Source organism: Cryphonectria parasitica (assembly GCF_011745365.1).
Source record: "Cryphonectria parasitica EP155 unplaced genomic scaffold M406scaffold_3, whole genome shotgun sequence".
Classification (NCBI taxonomy): Eukaryota; Fungi; Ascomycota; class Sordariomycetes; order Diaporthales; family Cryphonectriaceae; genus Cryphonectria; species Cryphonectria parasitica.
The window spans coordinates 1362075-1384423 of record NW_024468911.1 but is presented as its reverse complement, the minus strand read 5'-3'; the positions used below and the strand labels follow the sequence as shown (position 1 = coordinate 1384423).

The 22349-nt window shown below is 53.1% G+C and overlaps 9 protein-coding genes across 9 annotated transcripts; 4 read left to right on the top strand and 5 right to left on the bottom strand.

The window, feature by feature from the left end:
- Positions 1 to 1085: 1085 nt before the first annotated feature.
- On the top strand, positions 1086 to 1674 carry M406DRAFT_328135 (uncharacterized protein; the record flags this gene model as incomplete). The annotated part of the gene is made up of 2 exons (XM_040920288.1): positions 1086 to 1466; positions 1504 to 1674. The coding sequence occupies 2 exons, from the start codon at positions 1086 to 1088 to the stop codon at positions 1672 to 1674; spliced, it is 552 nt and encodes a 183-aa protein (XP_040777986.1).
- A 261-nt stretch (positions 1675 to 1935) lies between these two features.
- On the bottom strand, positions 1936 to 2996 carry M406DRAFT_350374 (alpha/beta-hydrolase; the record flags this gene model as incomplete). The annotated part of the gene is made up of 2 exons (XM_040922544.1): positions 2666 to 2996; positions 1936 to 2591 (listed from the first exon to the last, which is right to left on the bottom strand). The coding sequence occupies exons 1-2, from the start codon at positions 2952 to 2954 to the stop codon at positions 1936 to 1938; spliced, it is 945 nt and encodes a 314-aa protein (XP_040777985.1). The 5' UTR covers positions 2955 to 2996.
- Positions 2997 to 4068: 1072 nt separating this feature from the next.
- Positions 4069 to 5615, top strand: M406DRAFT_355443 (malate dehydrogenase-like protein). The gene is made up of 3 exons (XM_040923172.1): positions 4069 to 4232; positions 4346 to 4463; positions 4547 to 5615. The coding sequence occupies exons 1-3, from the start codon at positions 4179 to 4181 to the stop codon at positions 5383 to 5385; spliced, it is 1011 nt and encodes a 336-aa protein (XP_040777984.1). The 5' UTR covers positions 4069 to 4178; the 3' UTR covers positions 5386 to 5615.
- Positions 5616 to 6022: 407 nt separating this feature from the next.
- On the bottom strand, positions 6023 to 10145 carry M406DRAFT_328132 (uncharacterized protein; the record flags this gene model as incomplete). The annotated part of the gene is made up of 3 exons (XM_040920287.1): positions 6023 to 6551; positions 6626 to 9699; positions 9777 to 10145. The coding sequence occupies 3 exons, from the start codon at positions 10143 to 10145 to the stop codon at positions 6023 to 6025; spliced, it is 3972 nt and encodes a 1323-aa protein (XP_040777983.1).
- Positions 10146 to 10580: 435 nt separating this feature from the next.
- M406DRAFT_345265 (uncharacterized protein) lies at positions 10581 to 11860 on the bottom strand (the record flags this gene model as incomplete). The annotated part of the gene is made up of 2 exons (XM_040922060.1): positions 10581 to 11771; positions 11846 to 11860. 2 exons carry the CDS (start codon positions 11858 to 11860, stop codon positions 10788 to 10790), a joined length of 999 nt encoding a protein of 332 aa, XP_040777982.1. The 3' UTR covers positions 10581 to 10787.
- Positions 11861 to 12649: 789 nt separating this feature from the next.
- On the top strand, positions 12650 to 13242 carry M406DRAFT_328130 (uncharacterized protein; the record flags this gene model as incomplete). The annotated part of the gene is made up of 3 exons (XM_040920286.1): positions 12650 to 12907; positions 12976 to 13167; positions 13201 to 13242. 3 exons carry the CDS (start codon positions 12650 to 12652, stop codon positions 13240 to 13242), a joined length of 492 nt encoding a protein of 163 aa, XP_040777981.1.
- Positions 13243 to 14169: 927 nt separating this feature from the next.
- M406DRAFT_229083 (uncharacterized protein) lies at positions 14170 to 15924 on the bottom strand (the record flags this gene model as incomplete). Its single annotated transcript, XM_040915803.1, has 3 exons — positions 14170 to 14720; positions 14828 to 15041; positions 15232 to 15924. Coding segments are annotated over 3 exons (1458 nt in total), but the record flags the coding sequence as incomplete, so codon positions are not given.
- A 2571-nt stretch (positions 15925 to 18495) lies between these two features.
- Positions 18496 to 18861, top strand: M406DRAFT_223934 (HET-domain-containing protein; the record flags this gene model as incomplete). Its single annotated transcript, XM_040915665.1, has 1 exon — positions 18496 to 18861. A coding segment is annotated over one exon (366 nt), but the record flags the coding sequence as incomplete, so codon positions are not given.
- A 1889-nt stretch (positions 18862 to 20750) lies between these two features.
- On the bottom strand, positions 20751 to 22299 carry M406DRAFT_287996 (tartrate dehydrogenase; the record flags this gene model as incomplete). The annotated part of the gene is made up of 3 exons (XM_040918770.1): positions 20751 to 21332; positions 21422 to 21912; positions 22026 to 22299. 3 exons carry the CDS (start codon positions 22297 to 22299, stop codon positions 20979 to 20981), a joined length of 1119 nt encoding a protein of 372 aa, XP_040777978.1. The 3' UTR covers positions 20751 to 20978.
- Positions 22300 to 22349: the final 50 nt, after the last annotated feature.

Below are 22349 nucleotides of genomic sequence, written 5' to 3'. Positions count from 1 at the left end.
CGAGTGTACTCTGATGTGCTTTTTTAGATGCATGCCAGGTGCATGCCAGCGGCCTGCGTCGAGAGGGAGGGGAAAAGATAGAGGGGTTGATTATCACGGCTCGTGATGAGATTGGGCGATGAGAAAAGTATTCCCATGAAGTTGAACCTGATGCCTTGGCTTATTAAGTGCTAATTATTTAGTGTGAAGAGTCATTAGAACAAAAACCGAAGATACCAACACAGGCCCGCATAGCATTGCCCCACGAGGTTGATACTGTGCAGCGCGAAATCGTCCGAGGTGTACTTCCGTCGGTGATCTCTGCCGAAGCCCCCTTTCCCTGCTCGTCGATCTGGACGTGGCGGGGACACTTAAAGAGGCAGAAAACGTTGATGCTCCACGAGAGCCTAGAGAGGAATGAGCCCCAAGCCACAGGAGGTGGGAAGACGCGCCACAAGTGAGTAGCACTCAGTAGGGACCATCCTCTTGGGCTCGTCGGACGTCCGAACCTACAGTACAGTTAAACCCGGTGTCTTTTCAGGGAATGGAAGTAAATGGATATCAGCTGGCTGCCAGCTGGCAAGATTGGCCCCAGCTCGCCACACCTGTCAGCTTCCCCGTCCATCAAGGATTACCAGAGGGCAAGAGCTTCCGCGTCACAGGGCGCAGCCGAAGCCAGTCGAGGCTTGGGGACCACACAGCCACTGCCTCCTAGCGAATCAGAGCGACGCAAAGATACTAGACAGCAATTCTGCCTTGAACGCCAAACGCTGGGCGCCAGCCATTCTCGTTATTCTGCTGGAAGCCGCCAGGTTCATCCCCACGTCTTGGGTTCAGGACTGCGCCCCATGATTGTCAGGCACATGGCCGCCTCGGTCTCCGGAGAACCGTCCGTAGATAAACTTGTATATATAAAGACGTACACTTCCTGCTTCAGGTAAGTTTGTGGGTTTCGAGTTTGGATGTTGTTATTCCACACAAACCCTCGAGAACAACTCTCTCGTCCCTATTCGTGAACTTCACACTATTTCTTAAAAGACCGAAAGAAAAAATCATTACCAACGACGACAACAACAACAACCAACTCTCTAGTCACATCGCCCAGAATGTCAGCGGCAGACTATTACAACAGCGGCTCCAAAGGCAGCAAGACACATTCCTCCTACCACGCACCACAACAGCCCCAATACACCGGCGCCCCGCCGGCCTACCAGCAGTACCCAGCAGGCCAGCAGCCTCAAGAAGGCGAAAAGGGCTTCCTCGCCACTGCACTGGGCGGCGCGGCCGGCGGTGCTGCGGCGCACCACTATGGCAAGTCAAGCAAGCTCAAGACCGCCCTCGGCGCGGTCGGCGGCGCAGTCGCCCTGAACGTCATTGAGCACAAGCTCAAGGGTCGTCACGGACACCAACAGGATCATCACCAGCACCACCACGGCGGCCACCATGGACATCACCAGGGCGGCTCGGCGGGACTGCTCGGCGGCCTGGTCGGTGGTGGACTGCAGCAGCATCACCACCACCAAGGTCACCAGCACCACGGCGGTGCGCTCTCGTTTGGTGGGCACCAACATCATCACCACCACCAGCCTCAACCTTCCTTTGGAGGCTTTGGGGGTGGTCATCATGGCCATCACGGGCACCACCATGGGCATCATGGACACCACGGAGGAGGCTTCGGCGGATGGTAAATCCTAGGAACGGAACTACTGGGTCGGAATGTAGACCGACATTTTCACGAATTTTCTTACTTTGGTTTGCATGGCGAACTGCATGAGGCGTTCTTGTTTGGTCTTGGGGGCATATGGAACTCGGCTGGTATCTTTTGGGACCAAGGGAATATTGGGATCCAGATATGAGGATTTGGTTGGTGATTTTGCGCTTCAAATACCCAGACACATATAGTAGATTTCGAAAGGAATTAAACTTTTTTTTTTTTTTTTTTTCAATATGATTTTCTCACTGAGTGAACTCCTCAACATAACCCAGCAACTTCTTTCCCACAGCCTCATGTATGGGATCCTCCAGCCCCAAACCGAAGCAATACGAGACATGATTATGCCCCTCCAACACCTCCAGCAGCGGCAACCTGCCGAACCTCTTCCTGTGCTCGTGCACGAACGCAAACGTCCCGTCGAGGATCTCATCCGCCTCGAACTCCCCGACAAGCATCTTCAACTTGTACGGAAAGACCCCCCTGGGCGGCGTTGTCGCGGTGCCAAAGTATTGCTGCCTGAACAGCGCCAGCGGGCCCCATCGGCCGTTGACCTCGAAGGTGTTCTCGGCGCGGAACCACGAGGCCAGCGCCTTGACCCTCTGCGGGTCGCTGTCGTCCATGGTGAAGACACCGGACAGCGAGACGAGCCCCGCCGCCAGAGGCTTGGGGTTCGGGTCGAGGTAGCCCAGGAACAGGGCGGTCAGCAGGTGGACGCCGCCGGCAGACTGGCCCATCGCCACCACCTTGGACGGGTCGCCGCCGTACCTTTGGATGTTGGCCTGGACCCACTGCAGGGCGGCCTGGACGTCCTCGGCGCCGTTGGGGTGGTGGCCTGTCTTCAGCGCGAGGCGGTAGGTGGCGAGGCAGGTGATGCAGCCGTGCTTGGTGAAGTAATTACCTTTTATTGGTTATCTTGTCAATGATCGTGTTCCGACCAGACCTCGTACATTTTTTGTTTTGTTTTTGGCTTACCGATATTGGCATAAATGTTCGGCGTGTGGTCGTTGTCTCCCCCCACTAAACCCCCGCCATGGAAGTAGACCACCACGGGCCGCCCGGAAGTTCCGGAGGCGGGACTATAGACGTCAATGCGGTTCCTGTCGTCAGGACCATACTTGAGGGCCTTTTCTGTTTGGATATCGCTGCCATATTTGGCATTCTGCTGGGCTTGGAGGGGCTCGTAGACCTTGAGGAGCGCTGGGGGGACATCGGGCGTCCAGGCCTTGCCGAACTTGGCCAGCGTCTCTCTGACGGCCTCCATGATGCTGTTGCTAGATGGTGGGGGGATGAGATATGGAAGTGGGAGTAGACGCAGGATGAAGCTGAGACGGAACAGAGAAAAATCTCAAACCTAACAAAGAAACATGCAGATGGTTTTTATAGAAGTAGTGCTAGAGTTTTTGATCCGTAAATCCGCCTTTTCGATCTCTCTCTCGTTCTCAGCTTTGCATGCATCAGCATTGGGGTTAGGCAAGCTGTTGGATTCGGCAATCGTTCTGGATGCACCCTGGACATACATTGTTGACCATTTCCAGTTAGAGACAAGCAGCTGACTTAAGAATCATGAAGCACCTCAACAATGCATCCTGGTGGTGTGTCTTGAGAAAAAAAGTTCGGAATTCCCGGTGTTGCAAAGGGATACCTCGGATCAGACATTGCCCCTCCATGCTGGAAGGACCCATTCAGAGGTTGAAATTCTATATATAATCAATTGAGAAGGCTGTCTGCTGTATTTGAGACTGGCATCATGATGGGTTTTCAGTCCCATCCACTCTTTCAGCAGGCAGTTCTCTGTTGTGGCACAGTAGTCTGATTTTGGTATGCGAGGATGAAGTGAATATGAGAGTGAAAACGAGGGTGAGGGTGAGTGCTTTCTCGTATGGCACAGGCACACAGGCTGGTAGGTATTTCTCCCACAGTTTGTTCATCTGTCATGCTAATTGATAGGCCCATGTTGTAACAGCCCACAAATGGTCAATCAGCAGCATCAAGAGGTAGGAGGGAACCCCTCACAGCAACTGCACCTCATTGAAGTTGCTGCAAGGATAGTTTCGTACTCTATGTGGTATGTTGTACTGCCAGGCAGTCTTCCCGAAAAGCTCCGGTGCGGACCCCCCTGTAGGCGCTAAGTCTGGAGAGGGTGGGCTCGCTTGTTCGCCTACAGCTCTCTAGTGCCGAAACCCCAGAGCAACAAGCTTGCTAGGCCCCCTCGTCGCTGTGCCAGGCCCGTGCCAGGCCTGCCCGAGGTCACCCAAGAGAAGGGACCCACAGTAGCAATCCAGCAATGCAACTGGACACCAAAAGCCGCAATCGCACCTCTGTGTCTACACTTTTGTTGGTGAAACTTTTCCCGACCACATCGTTGCCGACAGACCATCCACCAAGCCAACCTTCTTTTTCTCCCACCCTTCTCTTCGAGACGAAAGACGTCGTCTAGCCAGCAGTCGATTGTTTCTGTTCTTCATCCTTCTCTTATTCAGTCAAGATGTTTGCTGCTGCTCGCATTCAGCGTCGTGCCTTTTCGGCCTCTGCTCGCCAGGTGTGTTTATTTGCTTTTTTTTCTTCTTCTGTGTTGATCCTGTTGGGGATTGACGACGCGCCTTGTAAGGGACCCAGCGCTGACAACAACCCTCAACCTCTTCTTCTCTCTAGCTGTCCAAGGTGACCGTCCTGGGCGCTGCTGGTGGCATTGGCCAGCCTCTGTCCCTGCTCCTCAAGCTCAACCCCAGGGTCACTGAGCTCGCCCTGTACGATATCCGCCTGGCCCCTGGTAAGCTTTCCCTTCTCCCGCGCCCTTCTTCCTTTGACCCGAATCAGCACCACTGACAGTCTGCCTCTCACCCTCCCATCTAGGTGTTGCCGCCGACATCTCCCACATCAACACCAAGTCCACCGTCCAGGGCTATGACCCTACCGCGTCCGGCCTGGCTTCGGCCCTCAAGGGCTCCGAGGTCGTGCTGATCCCCGCCGGTGTCCCCCGCAAGCCCGGCATGAGCCGTGACGACCTGTTCAACACCAACGCCTCCATCGTCCGCGACCTGGCCAAGGCCTGCGCCGAGTCTTGCCCCGAGGCCAACATCCTCGTCATCTCGAACCCTGTCAACTCGACGGTCCCCATCGTCTCCGAGATCTTCAAGGCCCGCGGCGTCTACAACCCCAAGCGCCTCTTTGGCGTCACCACCCTCGACGTCGTCCGTGCCTCGCGCTTCGTCTCCGCCCTCAAGGGCACCGACCCCGCCGACGAGAACATCACCGTCGTTGGTGGCCACAGCGGTGTGACCATCGTCCCTCTCTTCAGCCAGTCCGCCCACCCCGAGCTGTCCTCCAATGCTGAGCTGGTCAACCGCGTCCAGTTCGGTGGCGATGAGGTCGTCAAGGCCAAGGACGGCGCCGGCTCCGCCACTCTGTCCATGGCCATGGCTGGTGCCCGCATGGCCGAGTCCCTCCTCCGCGCCGCCCAGGGCGAGAAGGGCGTCATCGAGCCCACCTTTGTCGACTCCCCTCTCTACAAGGACCAGGGTGTCGACTTCTTCTCCTCCAAGGTCGAGCTCGGCCCCAACGGTGTCGAGAAGATTCTGCCCCTCGGCAAGCTCGATGCCAACGAGGAGAAGATGCTCGAGGCCTGTCTCGCCGACCTCAAGAAGAACATCGAGAAGGGTGTTTCCTTTGTCGCCAAGAACCCCGGCGCGTAAAGGAGTCTACACATCTATCCAGGTGGTCCCGGTTGGCTAGCCAAGATCAAATCTCCCAGTTCTAACGTCTCGGTCTGGATTTTTCTTCGTCTTCCAACAACAGTGCGGCAACTATACAGGACGAATACATGGAAAGGCAAAGAAGGTGGATGGATGGCTGCTCATGGCGTAGTCTAGTCTCTTTCATTGTCCTTCGGGACTAATAGACCGCTTGTATCATAGCACGATGATATGCCCAGACCTCCCCATATGTATGTCTCCCGACGTTCGTGACCGGCTTGCGTAGCCCTGTATTGTTATAATGCTGCAGTGCCGCAGATCTCACCCTGGGTGAAGCTGCAAAAGGTACAGTGGCTCAAGGAATTGCAGAGGTCAAAAAAGATCTCTATTCATGCAAAAAAAATATAAAAAAAATGGTTTGAGACAATATCTCGTCTAGCGTAGACTATGAGAGCGATGCATTGGTACAATACATGTCTATACATCCAGGCTCTCTTTTGTAGACACAGCCCCGCCTCCCCTCATCGAACCATTAGGGCAGTTCCGTCTAGTTATGTCTATCATCTCTGTTGAGATATCCTACTGCTTCTATTGTTATTTGAGTTCACCTAGCCCCATCCATCCCCATTGATTTTGACTAGCGACCCTCGCTCCAGGCTTGCAGACGCTGCCTCTGTTGCTCGACCTTGCGCTCGAACTCGGCCACCTTCTCCAGCCTCTGGCGCTCTTCCTCCTCCTCCTTCTTCTTCTGCTCCTCCTGCCGGCGTGCCAGCTCCCTCTCGAGCTGATCGGGTCTGCGCAACGCGATGTCGCGGGGCCGGTAATCAGAGAACAGCCTCTTCAGCAGCACCTCGATAAACCAACACGCCGCATAGTCGATGATCATTACTGTAGTCATGGTGGACCTGAACTCAGCTGTGAAGGGCACAAGCTTCATCTGCTCGTTGAGCTCCGGGATGAACTCGGTAGAGCACGAGAAGGCGATGGCAGTCACACCAACGATTCCATAAAACATGCCCTTATTCTCCGACAGGGATTCGCGGAAGGGTCGGCCTTGGTAGTTCACTGCGAACGTGCTGATCTGTTGGATAAGCTGGAGGAGGTAGACGGCGCTGTTGAGCAGTGACGGTGAGAACTCGGCCTCGAGGTCGACAATTTCGGAGCGACTGTGACAGGAGAATTAGCATACTGGTAGAGCAATGGAGAAGGAAGAAATCTTGGAAAAGGCTGGTCAACTTACGGTTCAATTGTGTCACAGTAATTGGAGATGTAGATCAGGGTGACAATGTGAACAGCGAATTGACCGAGAATGGATCCGATGATATAGAAGTTGAAGATGTTTGGCTGCGGCCGCTCCTTGGAGAGACCCTCGACAGACTTGGCGCGGGAGATGGACAAGAAGCACACGCTCATGAGCATGCCGCTGATCGTGTACTGGCCGTCACCGAACTTGATGCCTTCGAGATACAACACACTTAGACTGTAGGCGGTGATCAGGCAGTTAAGTGCGAGGATCTTGTACATCTGGATGGTGGCAACAAGCGTGCAACGACCCTGGCGAATGATGTTGGGAATGGCAATGACGTTGCGCAGTTTGGACGTGAAGGGAGCAGCCACCGAGGCGTCACCAAGCTTCAGGGCAGGAGGCTCGCCGTCGTCAAGGTCGCTATCCATCATCGACTGCTGGAGCTTCTCAGCCAAGCTCTGCATTTTCTTAGAAGCCTCTGCCTGCCGAGCAGCACGAGGATCCGTATTGATAAGTTGTTGAGCAGCCGGAGAAGTGACAGTCTCGAGTGGCAATTCGTGTCCCTGAGAACGAGCATAATCGGCGGGCGAAATGCCCTTCTTCTGCGCCTCACGTTCGACGGCTTTCTGGTAGTTAGGGTTGCTCGGTCCAGGAGGATAGAGGTGGGCGATCAGGGGCGGAACAGGAGGCGCAGGCTGGTTGAAGCGCTTCATCAGATCGACCTGTTTCTGATACATCTCTTTCATCTTTGTGTTCCGAGAATGCTCGGCAATACGATTGAGATCATCTGGGGTTCCGTTGAGCAGAGCGATGCCGATGTGAGCTTGCTTCAGGGCACCGACATCATTCGTTCCGTCACCAGCCATCAGTGTAAAGTAGCCCATGTCCTTGTAGCCAAGCAATAGGTCCTCCTTCTGCTTTGGTGAGACTCGGGCGTACACCCAGGTGTACCGCAAAAGTTGCTTCCAGCCAATTTGGTCCTTGAACTTGGACAGGGCATAGCCAGTCACGCACAGGTCATATCTGGTCAGAATGTCTGAGCTGATAGGCTGAGAAGGGTCGACTTGAATGTTGGTGTGGCCATCCACGCTGTGCCAAATGAGCTTGTCCCCGTTGACGTTCTGCTCAGGAGCGTCCAAGATGAGCACGTCCCGGTCGACAATCTCGACTTCTCTAGCAACGTGAACAGCAGTGAGAGGATTGTCTCCAGTGATCATGACGACGCGGTGGCTGCTCTCGTTGAGCATCTGCACAGCTTGCTTCGCGTCCTCCTTCAGCGGAGTGTGTAGAACCAGGAAACCTGCAAATGTGAGCGCAGACTCGACAGTCTCGCGCTTGAGCTCGTTGATCCTCTTGGAGCCAAGCTCATCTCCAGTGGACAGTTGCTTATACGCGAGGGCCAAGACACGTGAGCCACGTCGAGTGAAGTATTTGAACGTCTCCTCGTAGTTCGCGGGAACCGTGACAAGCATATTCATAATAGTCTCCGGTGCGCCTTTGACGCCGACATAAGTTCCGACGACATGCTCGCCGGTCTTCGGATCCTTGCTGTTCACGGTGGCAACAGAGCTCTGACGCTTTAGGGCAGAAGAGAACTGGAACCGGCGCTTGATCTGTACGCTTCCCTGCACACCGCCGGCGGCGGCTGTAGCAGGCTTGTGCATCAGAGTATCGTTCTTTCCAAGGTTCCAACCAAGAGCCGCCAGTGTCGCCTTTTCCATGGGATCTCCCACGATGTCGCCCTCGTCAAGCTTCACAAGAGCATGGGCGGTGGCCAGGACCAGGGTTGTGTTGATGCCGGTGTCCTTGACAGGTGTCATGTGGCTGTGGGCGCCATCAGATTCCATAGGTGTTGAGGTACCAGATTTGCCGAGACCAAGACCAGCAATGCCTTCAACAACTAAATCCTCTCCAGTAAGAGTACCGGTCTTGTCGAAACATGCCACGTCGACACGTCCCGCGAACGGAATACGGAAAGGCTCAGTACAGAAGATGGCATATCTGGCAAGGGCAGACAGACTCGTGTTGACAGCCAGACTCAACTCCATAGGTAGCTCGGGAGGCACCACGCTGGTGACGATAAGGACACAGTCCAACAGAAGCTTCGATCGCTTGCGGTCCTTCTCGACGCCGTCGGTCCACACATACCAGGATGCGGCAATCGCGAAGACAAGAAGAAACAGGATGAACAGCAGAGCTTCGGCGTTGTTGGCTGAGACACGTTCAGTGGAGTAGATCATTGTGCGAACCAGACTACCCTGCGAGGTCTCGAATCCTGTCTTCATGACGATGGCCATTGCGCCGTTGTCCGGTGGAAGAGGGACGCCGGAGGCGATTGGTGGCTTCTGCTCGTCGGGGTTGCCGTGGGTGATCTGGAGGACCTTGGTACCTCCCCAGAGGAAAGCATTCTTGTCGAGGCCCTCTGTCTCTATGGTCGCATCGGCGGGGCGTAGCTGGATGGATTCCTTGAGCAGAGGCGTGCTCTCGCCTGAAAGCATGGCCTCGTTGACGATGGCCGTTCCCTCCACCAAGAGCATATCGCATGCCACACCACTATCCTCCTTGGTACGACCGACGGAGACCAGGTCACCTGGCAAGAGCTTGTCGCTGTAGGTCTCGGTCCATTTTCCCAGTCGATAAACCAGCAGCTCGTATGGCTTGATGCTCATCCCCCGAAATTCGTTCAAGGTGCGCTGGCGTTGCCACACAACGGTGCTCTCGAAAACAACGAGCATGAACAAGGTGAAGAGCGAATAGTACCAATAATCGTCCAGCATCCACAGGCCAACGCAGAAAATCTGGAAGACGAAGAAGGGCGCAACGGCGTGTTCCTTGAAGAGCTCGGTAAAGGTCGGAACGGGGATGTCGAAGGTATTCTTCCCATAGTATTGCTCCAAGCTCTTGAGCTCTGCGGCACTCTTGATACCCTTAGACTTCTGGAAGGACCCAATCGTCGGCTTCGGGTCCGCATCGATGGCATAAGTCAGAGTGGCGAATGTCTTCGTTTCGGGACTGTACAAGAACCGGCGCTTCTGGAAGAGAAACGAGACATTGATCTTGTCTCCGACCTGAAATTTTGAACAGTTTAGTACAGTGCCGGGCACAAACAGATAGGACTATTTACAACGGCCCAAGAAAACCTTACCTTCTCACGATCTAGCTGGCAAATATCGGCAGCACCGGCATTCGCGATGGGGATGACCTTGATGAGCTGGGCCTCATCGACAGACCTGGCACTTTTGGCAGTGAAGATGCCTCTGAGATCAACACTCCAGTGGGTACTCAGCCAGAACAAGCTCTGGAAGGTGATGATGGTCCCCATCCACACAAAGGTCCATTCTTGGCCACCGATGTGCTTGTCATAGCGTTCAGGACTGAGGTAGATGGCCAGAAAAACTGGCCATGCAATTGTAAAGGGCCATATGTAGGCATGCAGGAAGAGAGGTCGCGGGGACAGAAGCTCAGCAGATTTAATCTGCGAGTTGTCCACAAGCCTCGATGGCGGCGGCGCCATGGTCGGGGTCGCGCGCAACCTGGAAGAGGGGTGGTTAAGGAGAGAATAGGAGGGGTAATTAATGATCCATGCGCCAAATGACAAGTTGCGATGGATGTTTAAGAGCAAGCCTCACCCAGACTCCCTTGAAAAGACGAATGCCAGTGTGACGACTTGGTTGTGGGAAGCTGTACTCTAAGGCAAAATGTTTGGGTGATGACAAGAAATTTGGGGTTGCTTGGAGTCGTTATCTGGCTACTTTGGTTGCAGGCAGGCACTGCTGCTATAGCGTGTACCTTAGCTCCCCTAATGCATCAGCGCACAGGCCAGCTTTGAGCAAATCACCCATGCTGAAGGTTCGCTGCCAAGCTGCTGCTTCTTGGGGCGTTGCTATCTTCTCTTTCCTCCTTCAGCTCTCAACAATAATTCCAAATCATTTCATCCACGGATCGCCTTCAAGGGTCCTGGACCCATAATTTATTTATTGTCGTCTGAACTTGTTTGCATGTAGCAGCTTCAACAAATGTATTGATCAAATCAATATCTTCAGGGACCATGTGGGCGATGGCCCCACTCCAGATTGTTATCCCGACACGCTGGACTGATCTATGACCTCAACCACGGCGTTCCCCAAAATAAAGGCAAAAGAAAAGAGTGGATACATCACTTATATGGGGGCCAGTCCCAGACACAACGTTCTTCAAGTGATTTTGTAACAGCCACAACATTGCCCACGCTGATCTCCGCCTCATCGTCCAAGAGGAAACCATATCTGCCAAAAATTGGTGACCACCGATTGCCTCGATCGACTCTCCGATCGCGCATTAACTTTTTCAAGACCTTGCCAGATTCCCCTGTGCCCGGTCTTCCCGTCTTATAGTCCACATTGATCGAGGCGCAACGCCCACAGTTCCCTGTCAGAACCAGCCGAGGCCCTCCGTCGACGGCTATCTCGCCCCAGAAGTCTTCTTCGAAAGGCTCTCCACCGTCAATGACTATGTTGGGTCGGAACTTGCGCATGTCCATCTCCTCGCCCTCGGGCAGACGGCCGCTCACGTCCTTTACGGACGACTCGGTGGTGATGAGGAAGGCGGCCACGCAGGTGAAGGTCAACCAGTGAGGATCTTGGGGATGTCCTGTTCCGGTGAGATAGCTTGTCATCGACGAGAGCCAGCCTTGGGTTTTCTGCTCCTGGGCGACAGCCGGCGACATGGTCCCTAGGACAGGTCGTCTTGCGTCGCCAATGTAAACGAGCATGGCTTTGAGCCCGAAGCAAGAGCTAAACCACGAGCTGTATTTATCAGGCATACAGTAGCCTAGACATTTGCTCCCATACAAGTCCACCTCCACAGTGCCCAGACCTGAGATGTCAGGATCTAGAGGGATGTGGAGAGTCGTCTTCTGTTCAGGCGCCGGCGGGACGAGCGGCTCCTCTGGGATTTGGCACCTCACGACAATGTTGCCATCGACAATCTCCGGAGTGAACAGGGCACAAGCTGGGAATCTGACGACTTCAATGGGCTCCAGGTGGCCATCGTCATGTGTCTTCAAGAGCATGAACCGGCGGTCATACTGCACTCCTTGCCGGTCCAGCTTCGCATGCTGCAGCGAGATGCCCCGCAATGACTTGATCGGGTAGACGTACAACTACGAGAGTTATTAGCATGACGAGCTGTAAGGGCTGTGGTTGTCACCTGAAGTCGACGGGCTCTTTCTCTCACCTGTGTGACCTTCATCGTGACTTGTAGTGTCGTTAAACTTTATTTCCCCGCGGCTGATTCTCAAGAGGCGCGATCACTGCTCTCTATCCTTGCTAAGGCACCTCACTTCCCCTCCTCTATTATTAAGCACGTCCGAGAATTTTGGGCCGGCGTCTACTTGGCTGCTGCTTATCTCTTGCCATTGATACAGACAACTCAATACATGTATTAGAAGTCAGTCTGTAGAAATGCGGCCTCGTGATTGTTGTTTTGTTGCAGCTGTGGTAATTGAACGGCTTGCAGCGGGATCTTCCCACAATGTCTCCAGAGAATATCAGCTTGGTGGTACTGGAGTTAACGGGTGGTAAAACAGCATGTCCTTGCGGTTAAACAATCTATTTTTTTCGTTCAAACGCCCTTGAGTCAGTCTTTGTACGCTCAAACAAAATCAATGAATACCTTTCAGGCAGGTTGTTGATATTGTCATCCGCCCTACTTAATATTGTGTGCCACATCAGCTGCCTGAGCCGCAAAGATCCCAGTGTTCCCCAGGTGATGAAAGCACACAAAGAACAAGAAGATGCCCAAGCTTTTTTTTCTTTTCTTTTTTTTGTCAAAAAAAAAAAGTTTGCGCCATCCTCAAATATCTTTTAATCGTGTACTATAAGTCCGCCCATCCATACTCACCAATCTGCCATGCTAGTCATCTGGCGGGGTTATCATCACCATCTTTCCCTCTAAAACTCGTTGCATACAGCAAACTCACTTGATTTTTGTATCAGCCAAGGCTCAACTCAAACAGATATTTGTACACCAAGATACAACATGGGTCTTTCCAAAATCTCACTTGTGCCCACCCTTATACTTGTCCTGCCCCTGGTCTGTCTTGCAGCTCCACCACCAACCGTGCCAGACACCGCCATCCTCGTCGCTAGGAGTGATTTGTCGCCGCACATGGACTGTTACAACGGAGGTGAGCAGTTCCAGAACATTGGAAACTGGGACCTAGTCAACGCCACTGTTCTAGCCCTTTGCAGAGACTTCGCCGGCTACAACGGCCACACTTTCAACATTGGCGACTCGGTAAGTATCTGCCCACTTCCCTTCCACATGTCCTCTGGACTCTCTTTTTCTGCTAACATCTTGTACAGGTCAATTCGTGTGCAGACGCCACACCAGGAAAGGGCCCTAGCATCCATCTAGCCATGAAGTACAAGGGTGAGTCGGAAACATGGACTGCCAAGGATGACCACTACGATGGAGGTCTTACGTCCTACTGCTGGACGGCCGTGGAGTGGGCTCTGACCGAATGTCTCTCTGGCGGTTTATTCGAAAACCATAAAGTAGGTTCCAGTATGGGCACTGTTGGGTGGCAGTACTGGGATGTGAAGCTCGATCCGAACTCGGGAGGCTGTTGACAATCTACTCAGTCAAAACCTGCTTCAAGAAATCGAGACGGCGATTCGCAAATCCGTATATACTCGTGATTGTTTTCTCCTTAGAAATTAGTCAGCATTACGTGTAATTATTGTTGCTACTGATGCTGTTAAACAACTCGAGATTACAACGACGCCGATCATGGCATTTTCAGTGGGGAGACAATACCCAGAGACTTATAGCATATTGAATTAGATAATTCTACCCTACAGGCTGAGGATGATATCAGTAAAAGTTGAAACTCATGGCAGATTCGCTGCTTCCAGCCTGAGCGAAATTCGAAAAATCAAGGGCACTCAGAGGGTCAAGAAGCCAGCCTTCCTCGCCGAGAGTTGTCGTCAAGTCGTTGTACTGAGGGGTCAAGTAGGACATCGGAGTTGTCTCGGCAGGGAATGCTGCAGGCTCTGTACGAGCTTCGCGCGGCTGTCCTGCTGTGAACTGCTGTGCAGCTACACGGATATTGCTCCTGAGCCCATGCGTCAGTGTTCCAGTCCTACAGCTGCCCACAGCCTGAGTGAGTCAGCATGGGAAGCGGGTTCTTACATGACATTCACATCCTCAGGTCGGGAGGACGCTTGAAATGTTCCGATATAGCTCATGTAGCCCGTTTGTGGCTGGGGCGTGGTTACTTCGGAGGCCTTGTTTGTGATCCCGCCTTGCCAAGATTGTATCCCGTCATGAGAAACCGGCTCATTAGAGGTGTGGTGTCGTGTACGTCCTGCACGGGAAGACGTCGGGGTTGCGTTGTGAAGCAGTGATCGTTCACTCATACCGACTTTGGTTGAATCCGACTTTCTCTTTTTTAGTGCCGATATCAATTGTTCGACAGCATGTGCGCACGAAGTCGGCCAAGCTGTGCCTCGCTTGGATAGTTTTCCGAGGATTATAGATGTGCGGTTGGCGTAATTCAAAGCAGAAGCTGTGCTAGTCACTCCTTCGAACGCCGCATATGTGAGGATGAAGCAGCTCATCCACACCGACCAGGTAAGTAAAGGCCATACTATGACAGGCCGGGCAGCCACATCGACTGCGTTGGCCGGTTGTGGGCCTAAGCCACGCTCGTACAGAGTTTCGATAATCACTCGAGAGGCCTGAATACAGGCCTGCAAAGCCGCCTGAGAAGCGGGCGTGGGTGGCTTCTTGGCCAGAAGCGGTCGATTCAAGGTGATGGTCGATTCGTGATGGAGAATCAGCAACAAGGTTTGGTAGTGCTGAAAAGGATCATCTTCGGCCGACTGTGCACTGCCGTTTCCAGCTGAGATAAGCGCATCGTCTAGATCAGAGCCCATGGCTGTATCGTGAACCTCGTTTGACCATCTGGTCAAACGTGCCTGTACATCTAGTGCTCGGTCCATACTGTCTTCTCTGACGTGCAGACTTTTGTGGCGGAGCTCTAATATCATACCACGCAGCTGTGCATGCTTTGATAGCAAAGTAAGCAGTTGAAGTTGCGAAGTCCCTAAGCCACAAGGTAAGAAGATGCCCTTGACAAAGAAAAATGGGTACTATTGGAGTGATAGAGAATAAAAGGAGGGGAAAAGATAGAGTAATCACCTTTGGGAGCACCAAGGTCTGGAGTGTGAACGGCTGCTGCGCTATTCCGGTGCAACTCGGTCGTGGGGAGACAGACATCGACATCGTCGTCTTGCACGTCCAGGGGCAAACCCAAGACTTGACAGATGAGTCTTTCTAAACAATAGAAAGACCACCATATCCTTTTGCGCATTATCACCTCATGAGTGCTGAAATTTGAATACCGTTGAGGACATCTATGCAGACCCTACCCGACAAATGGAAATTAGCATCTCCTATTTCCAGTTATTCATCGAAAGAAAGGATCTAAAGAGAAACTTAAAGATGCTTTGGGAGTACTTCACGGGAGAATGATGTTGAAATCCTACTGAGGCGACCCTCATCAGGTGGCATGATTCGCTTGAAAGGATAAAGAATGGAATCATGAGTTGACCTACAAGATGATATGCCATCCTCACAATAACCCCACCTAAGCGAGATGCCATGTTAAATTTGAGAATCGATATCAGAAACAATTCGACGGCCAACGCGGCCTGCAGATTTTTTAGCGAGGCAGGGCTGCCGAGGACGAAGGAAACACTCGATGCGACATGATCGAGATTGACAAATAAGAGATCTGAAGGGACAGGGGGTGTATTTCCTCTGGGCAGCTGACGTGCATCCGCCAGCGAAATGGATATAATGGATCGCACAATGGCGGCGTCGGATCCCGAGACCCCTTCGATGCCGTGGTCTGCGACTCGCTCGAGCGTCTCGAGCACCTCTGGGCCCTGGAGGAAAGGATACGCCGGGTGCCACACATCAAAATAGCTTTGACTCCACTGGATCAGCTCCTCGAACGTCAGCTGCGAGATGCCAGCGCCGCCTCTTCCTTCACGAGAGGTGGTTTCGTCGTCTCGCCAAAAGGGAGCGCGAGCCGCAGCACCAGGGCTTTCCGCGGCCCCGAGCTCGTGCGTGCCGTCCAGCTGATCGTCCTCGCCCGGGACAAGCTGCGAGTGAGCGCGAGAGGGCTGGCCACTGCTGCGCGCAAGAATGTCGTAGACAGCGCGGACAAAGTGGATGCCAGAACTGCTGCCCACGAAGCGAGGAAGCCCAGGAGAGTCTCCGTCTCTCATCAAGCCGATCTCTTGATTTTCATCGTCACGGTACGTCGAATCAAGGGTGCGCCTCCTTTTACTGGCTCGTTCGGTTGGCGACCGTGTCTCTCCTGGGTCCGCCCACCCAGCCTCGTCGCCATTGGGCCTCGAGATACTCATTGTCCCAGTTTCTCGCTCGTGGGAGGTCGAGGGCCTGCGTCGGACGGCGACACATTTATCTTGTCATTTCGTGGTTTGTAGTGGGAGGTTCGGTTAGCTTAGCGTGTCTAGTGGCCTGAATGTAACCTCGATAGTGTGGGATGCACTGTAAAGCTGGGGGGAGAGGGGTTTCCCTGGCTGACCTAGGGGGCTGCAACGCGCTATTTAGGCTACGCAACTCGGCACATAACGCCAGTATCACCGCTGAGAACAGTAAGCCACAGCAGTCATGGGATGATTTCCTTACGTCAACACCCCGCGTCCGTTCATCCTCCTTAACGTCAGAACGCTCTGCGAACACCATTAAAAGTACAACTTTTGATTTTCTATAGCAAAACGACTTGCTTTGCTGTTTCTTATAATGTTTACTCCCACGTTAGCAATTTCCTTGGATTCTCCATTCTCTGGACGACTGCAAGATGACGCTTCTGGGCTTTGTAGAGCATGTCCAGGCTGCGCGCTCCCTGGGCCCGCACTCTGAGAGCTGCGGCGCTGAACATCGTAATCATGTTCTCCAAACGTGCCTGGCTGCTGTCTTCTGGGTCTCTCATGCCGATCCCAAGCCGTAATTTGAGCGTCAGACCTAAAAGTTGCTGCGGAATGGACTGCAGGCTCTGGCGAGCCCCTCGAGATGATCTGTGGAGGGCTTCCAGCGACCTGTTGCGGCCCTCTCAGCATAGACTGAAACCACATCTCGGCTTGGGCCCGATTTTTCAGGGGATACCTAGCCCAGCTGTTGACCAGATTCATTTTGTCCTGCTGTGTGGTCGCTGTCGTCGCTGCTGGGGGGGAGAGCACAGGTAGTGCTAGTCCTTGGTACGTTGTTTGACTGTCATAGTCTGCCTGACTGACTGTCCCCTTGTGTATCTCGGCCAACGCGTGGAACAATGCTCGCTCTGTCTCGGCTAGCCGTCTATCCATCGCAGTCACGTAGCCCGCCGGTATGCCTCTGTATTGGGAAAGATTAAATTCCAGGTTAGAGCCCAGTCTTCCTGCTCACGGGCAAACACAATGCCGAGCCAGCCAGCCCCTCTTAGGGCCTAGACTCGTGGGGAAGCCCTCACCTCTTGATCTTCTCTGGATACTGACAACTGGCTGGGGCGCTCCGACATTGGAGGCAGTGCGGTCTAGGTTGAGAGCGAGGAGTGAGTTCCTCTGTGTGTCACGAGGTGCAGGATCTCACTACCCACAGCTTGCGGTCGCACTATCGGATTCGTGACATGCTCGTCAGTAACCTTACTGTGCTGCACGGTGGTCTCTCGACAGGTGGCACCGGGGAAAAATAATACCGACTTTACACTTCTTGCGTCTGCATGGCTCGCACGCAATGAGCGCCACTTCATCATCGTTGTCGCTCATGTCGACTGAATGCATATGCTGCTTCCGCCTGCTCGTCCGCGGGAAGAGGCGGCTCTTGAGATGCGCAGTTGTGGGCAGGATATGAGAAAGGGAACCAGTTCACACCATCCGCAAATCATTACTACAGCCCAGACCCTAACCCTTCTAACGCCCACCCCACCCCAAATACTGTAACCTTCAGCAAAGTCATGGGGGTAGTAGTAATCAAAGATTGAAGTAGAACAATACTTCAGAATACATTGTGACATACAATCATAGTCCTCGGCTTCTCAGAATCTATAGAAAAAATTGCCAGCGCAAGAAGAGGCTGCTTAACCCGGCTACTTGTACCTAAATGCTTGATGTGCTTCATACTAGTCATATCCAGTCACGATCAACTGTCCTGGATTAAATATCTTGGGGGCCTTTTGACTTGGTTCTATGCTAATAGACTCTCCAGGTTTTAATGCTTCTCCTATACACATTCCAGCCGGCTCCTGATTCAGCCAACATGTCGAAAAACTCTGGCACATTTCATGAAGACTAATCAAGTGTAATCTAAAAGTCAGAGAACCGCCAGGAACTGGAGCAGAAATTTCCATACGACCAGGGTCGTAGAACCGAAGCTCTCCAGTCACTGACAGATAGCGCAGTATTCCGACACCTGCTGGTACTATCGGACCTCCTATGGCAGCTCACCGCTGGTCAGACTAATACCGTGGCGAACCACCTTGGCCCTTATTTTCAAAGGGCTCTGACCCCCTTTACAGTCTAGCATGCACTTGGTATTGTAACTGTGCCGCTCGTTCGGAGGAGATCTATCTGACCAATTTTATCCATATGCGGTGCAAGTGGAGAATTATGACTGGCAGTATGGGCCCACGGGAACCGGAAGGATGAGAAGGATGCAACGAGGCCCACACGCCAACGCCTAAGAATTTTCTATGTTTTGTCCTTTTCGGGGGAGATCAAAAAGGTATAGATTATACCGATCTATCAAATTCCATGCTGCATACGTCTTAGCAAGCTGGGACACTAACTTGAATAATTACTTGGGTAGCAATGGCCCTTACCAGAGACCACATCCGTATATTGGACATCATTCCCTACGGACCTGACGGTACAGCAGACGACCCTCTCCGTTGTGAATATCATATCGTCGCGCTCTCCGAAAATCCCACATATGAGACCTTGTCTTACAGATGGGGAGACGCCGACAACAAGATCCAGATCGAGGTGCGCGGCCAGCAAATCCCCGTCACGAGAAACTTATACCGTGCGTTACTCCGGCTACGGCGTCCAGACCAGACAAGGTCCATATGGATCGACCAGCTCTGCATCAACCAGGAAGACAACATAGAGAAGACGGCACAGGTGCGGTTTATGCGACAGATTTACTCCCAATGCACGCAGTGCAACGTCTGGCTGGATGAGATACCAGCCGAGATCCCTCTGGAGGACGCCGAGTCCGTTCTTGACTTCTTTCGCTCGCAGGCCGATCCGAGTTATGACATCCCCGCGTCTCTTAGCGCAGAGGACTCGGCATCCAGGATCGGAAAAGCGCTGCGTGTGATCTCCCCCCAACAACATCCCTGGTGGAGTCGGATCTGGACCGTCCAGGAGGCAAAGCTGCCGCCTCGGAAAACGATTGTCTGGGGGCCTCTTGAGTTCGCCTGGGAGGACCTTGAACGAGCCATTGAAGGCTATGCAGATGCGACGGGCGCTGAAGGCGCCATGTGGCTCCGTGACCACCCTGAAACCGATTGGACTATGAGCAAGATGCTGCCCAATGTCTGTAAGTAAAAGCAAGGTGCATTTTGTCTCCACTTTCTTCTAAAACTTCTCCTTCATGTATTGTGAGTGAGCCATCGATGCTTGATAGGAAGTCAAGGGGCCGATGCTCTGATATCTCTTGGATGGCGTACATTCTTTGATTGATATATATATACATAAACACGTATACACGACTCTAGGAACATTGTTGATGATTAATTTCGCATGCAGCATGGCTTGAACGCTCCGAGCCCGAAGATGAGATGTCAGCTATAGAAGCCACGATGATCTGGCGAAGGCGACAGGCCACGGACCAGCGCGACAAGGTCTTCGCTTTGCAGGGCCTACTACGGCCAGGAGAACTAGACCTGCTGTACACACATCAGTGTGGCTACGACACACCCGTGGCCCAAGTATACAGCGCCTTCACGATGGATCTGATTCTAGGCACCGGGGACCTGCAGGCCCTGACGCTGGAGCTGCGTGCCGACCCTGGCGCATGCACCGAGGACATACCGCGGTGGACAATCGATCTTCTCGACGAGCCCATGTATCCCGGCGGTGACAGAATGTATCGTTTTGGCACGTGGGCCCATTTTGATGCCTGTGCTGGGTGGCCACTAGACAGACAAGCACTGTTGGATGCAGCCGCGAGGCCCGAGTCAGGCCTGCGAGCGCTGGGGCTAACAGGTGTCCTAGTTGATACCGTCGAGTTGCTTGGGTCCAGAATGTTGTGGAAGAATCCGACAGGGGATTCGGGCCCTCCGGATAGCGTCATCGTGGAGACGTTGTGCAGTTGGAGGGACAATGCGCGACGGTTCTATCGCCGGGAGAATATACCCTTGCCGGAGAGGCATTTCAATGACAGCTTCTGCCGACTGCTTTTGGGCAACCTCGTGCGTGGCTGGGAGTGGGAGGTAAGCGAGCAAGCAAATTTTCTTATTGTTTTCAATAAGTCCTGTCTCGAGTCCAAGAATTTTTCAATTCCTTCCAGTACCCAGGCCTTCTTCAATATTCCACATCTATACGTCTTCTTCGATGTCTATGAATCTGTCCGTTCAGAAGCCGCTGTAAGCTAATGGAGCCTAATACAGGTCATAAGAGAACCGAATAAAGAGGATGTGCGCAAGGTCTCCGAGTACCTTCGCACAGGCGAGCGTGATGGAGACTGGTGGATGAACGAGGATCTGTACAGTCAGGTATGCAACCAGACTTTCTTCGTCACCAAATCGGGACTGTTGGGAATAGGGCACCTGGACACGAGACATGGAGATGAGCTGTGGGTGTTTGACGGTGGCCGCTATCCTTTCACTGTTAGACCGAGACCTGGAGGAGGTACGAAGGACTTTGATTTTGTAGGCTGCTGTTTTGTTTCAGACCTGATGCGTGGACAGGCGTACGAGAATGTGACAGCGAATAGTCTTAGACGTACAATTTACGTATATTGAGATCGATTTCAGTACACTTGGAATTCCTTAAATAACATTGTTTTCGAGTGCGCTGTAGTAGCCCGGGAGGGGGGGGCCTTCCTTATCTAGTTCGACAGTTCTCAAGTAATTATCTCTTTTGAATTCCTTGTTGTGTTCCATCTAGTTGAATCCGTACCTTGAACTATGTCCTGTCGACTGGTCTAATCTCTCTTATCCTCTAAAAACTCTTCAGCTCTTCGGTACAAGCCTTCCTCTTGTGTTCATACCCTGAAAGCTAACCAATTGGCTGTTTTGCATGTTGATTCACAACCGTCGATATGCTTGTGAAAGTATGCTTCTATGTATGCATCACTTCTGCTTGCCGTATGCAGCTTTAATTACTTCGCATACAGCACTGGTCACATCAGTAGTCTTTGCAGTGCCACCAAGATCAGCAGTAACAACACCCTTCTCACAGACGCGCTCCACAGCGTCCAGCAATTTCTTGCTTGCGTCTTCCTCTCCTAACCAGGCCAGCATCTCTGCGCTGGTCCAGAACGTGGCGACTGGATTGGCAATACCCTTTCCGGTGATGTCGAAAGCTGAGCCGTGGATTGGTTCGAACATAGACGGGTTCTCTCGTGTTGGATCTAGGTTGGACGTTGGTGCAATTCCAATGGACCCAGCCAGTGCGGCTGCAAGGTCCGAGAGAATATCGGCTTGCTGAAAGTGAAGGAAGAGAAAAAAAGACGTGTCAGCCCTGTGGGAGAGAGCCACGGTAATTTGAAGTCGTATAATATCGACAAACTTACAAGATTGGTTGCAACGATGGTGTCGATAGACTCAGGCTTCAGGACCATGCGGCAGGTCATGGCATCCACAAGCATCTTGTCCGTCGTCACATCGGGGAACTCCTTGGCCACCTCGGCAGCGACCTCATCCCACAGGACCATCCCGTTCCTCTGCGCATTGCTCTTGGTCACGATGGTGAGCAGCTTCCGCGGCCTGCTCCGGGCCGTCTCGAAGGCGAACCGCATGATGCGCTCGACGCCGTGGCGCGTGAACATGGCGACCTCGGTGGCCGTCTCCCACTTCTTGCCGCGGTGCGAGCGCCCGCCCTGGCCCGCGTACTCGCCCTCGCTGTTCTCGCGGACAATGACCCAGTCCAGGTCGCCGGGCTTGCAGTTGCGGAGCGGCGACTGGGTGCCGCGGAAGACTTTGGTGGGCCGCACGTTGGCGTACTGCTGGAAGGGCTGGCAGATGGCGAGGCGCAGGCCCCAGAGAGAAATATGATCGGGAACGTCTTTGTTTCCCGTCCTCACTCTTCTCATCAGCATAGTGACTCACATACTTCTCGTGTCACATTCTTGACAATGAGAGAGAAAGGCCTGAAAAAAGCTGCAAAAACAAACGCACCAGGTGCACCCACGGCCCCGAACAGGATGGCATCATGCTTCTTCAGCTCATCGAGGCCGCCGTCGGGGATATATTTCCCCGTCTTCTTGTATGTCTCGGAGCTCCAGTCGAAGTGGGTGAATTGAATGTCAAAAGAGCCTAATGTCTCTGAGAGGGTCTCCAGCACGGTGATGGCCGCATCGACCACCTCAGGCCCGATGCCATCAGCCGGGATGCTGGCGATGCTGTAGCTCTTGCTTGCTGGGGCGGTTGTTGTTGCTGCTGCGGGAGACATGATGGAGATAAGAGGTGTGATCGAGTAGAAGAAAAAAGAGAGGAAACGAC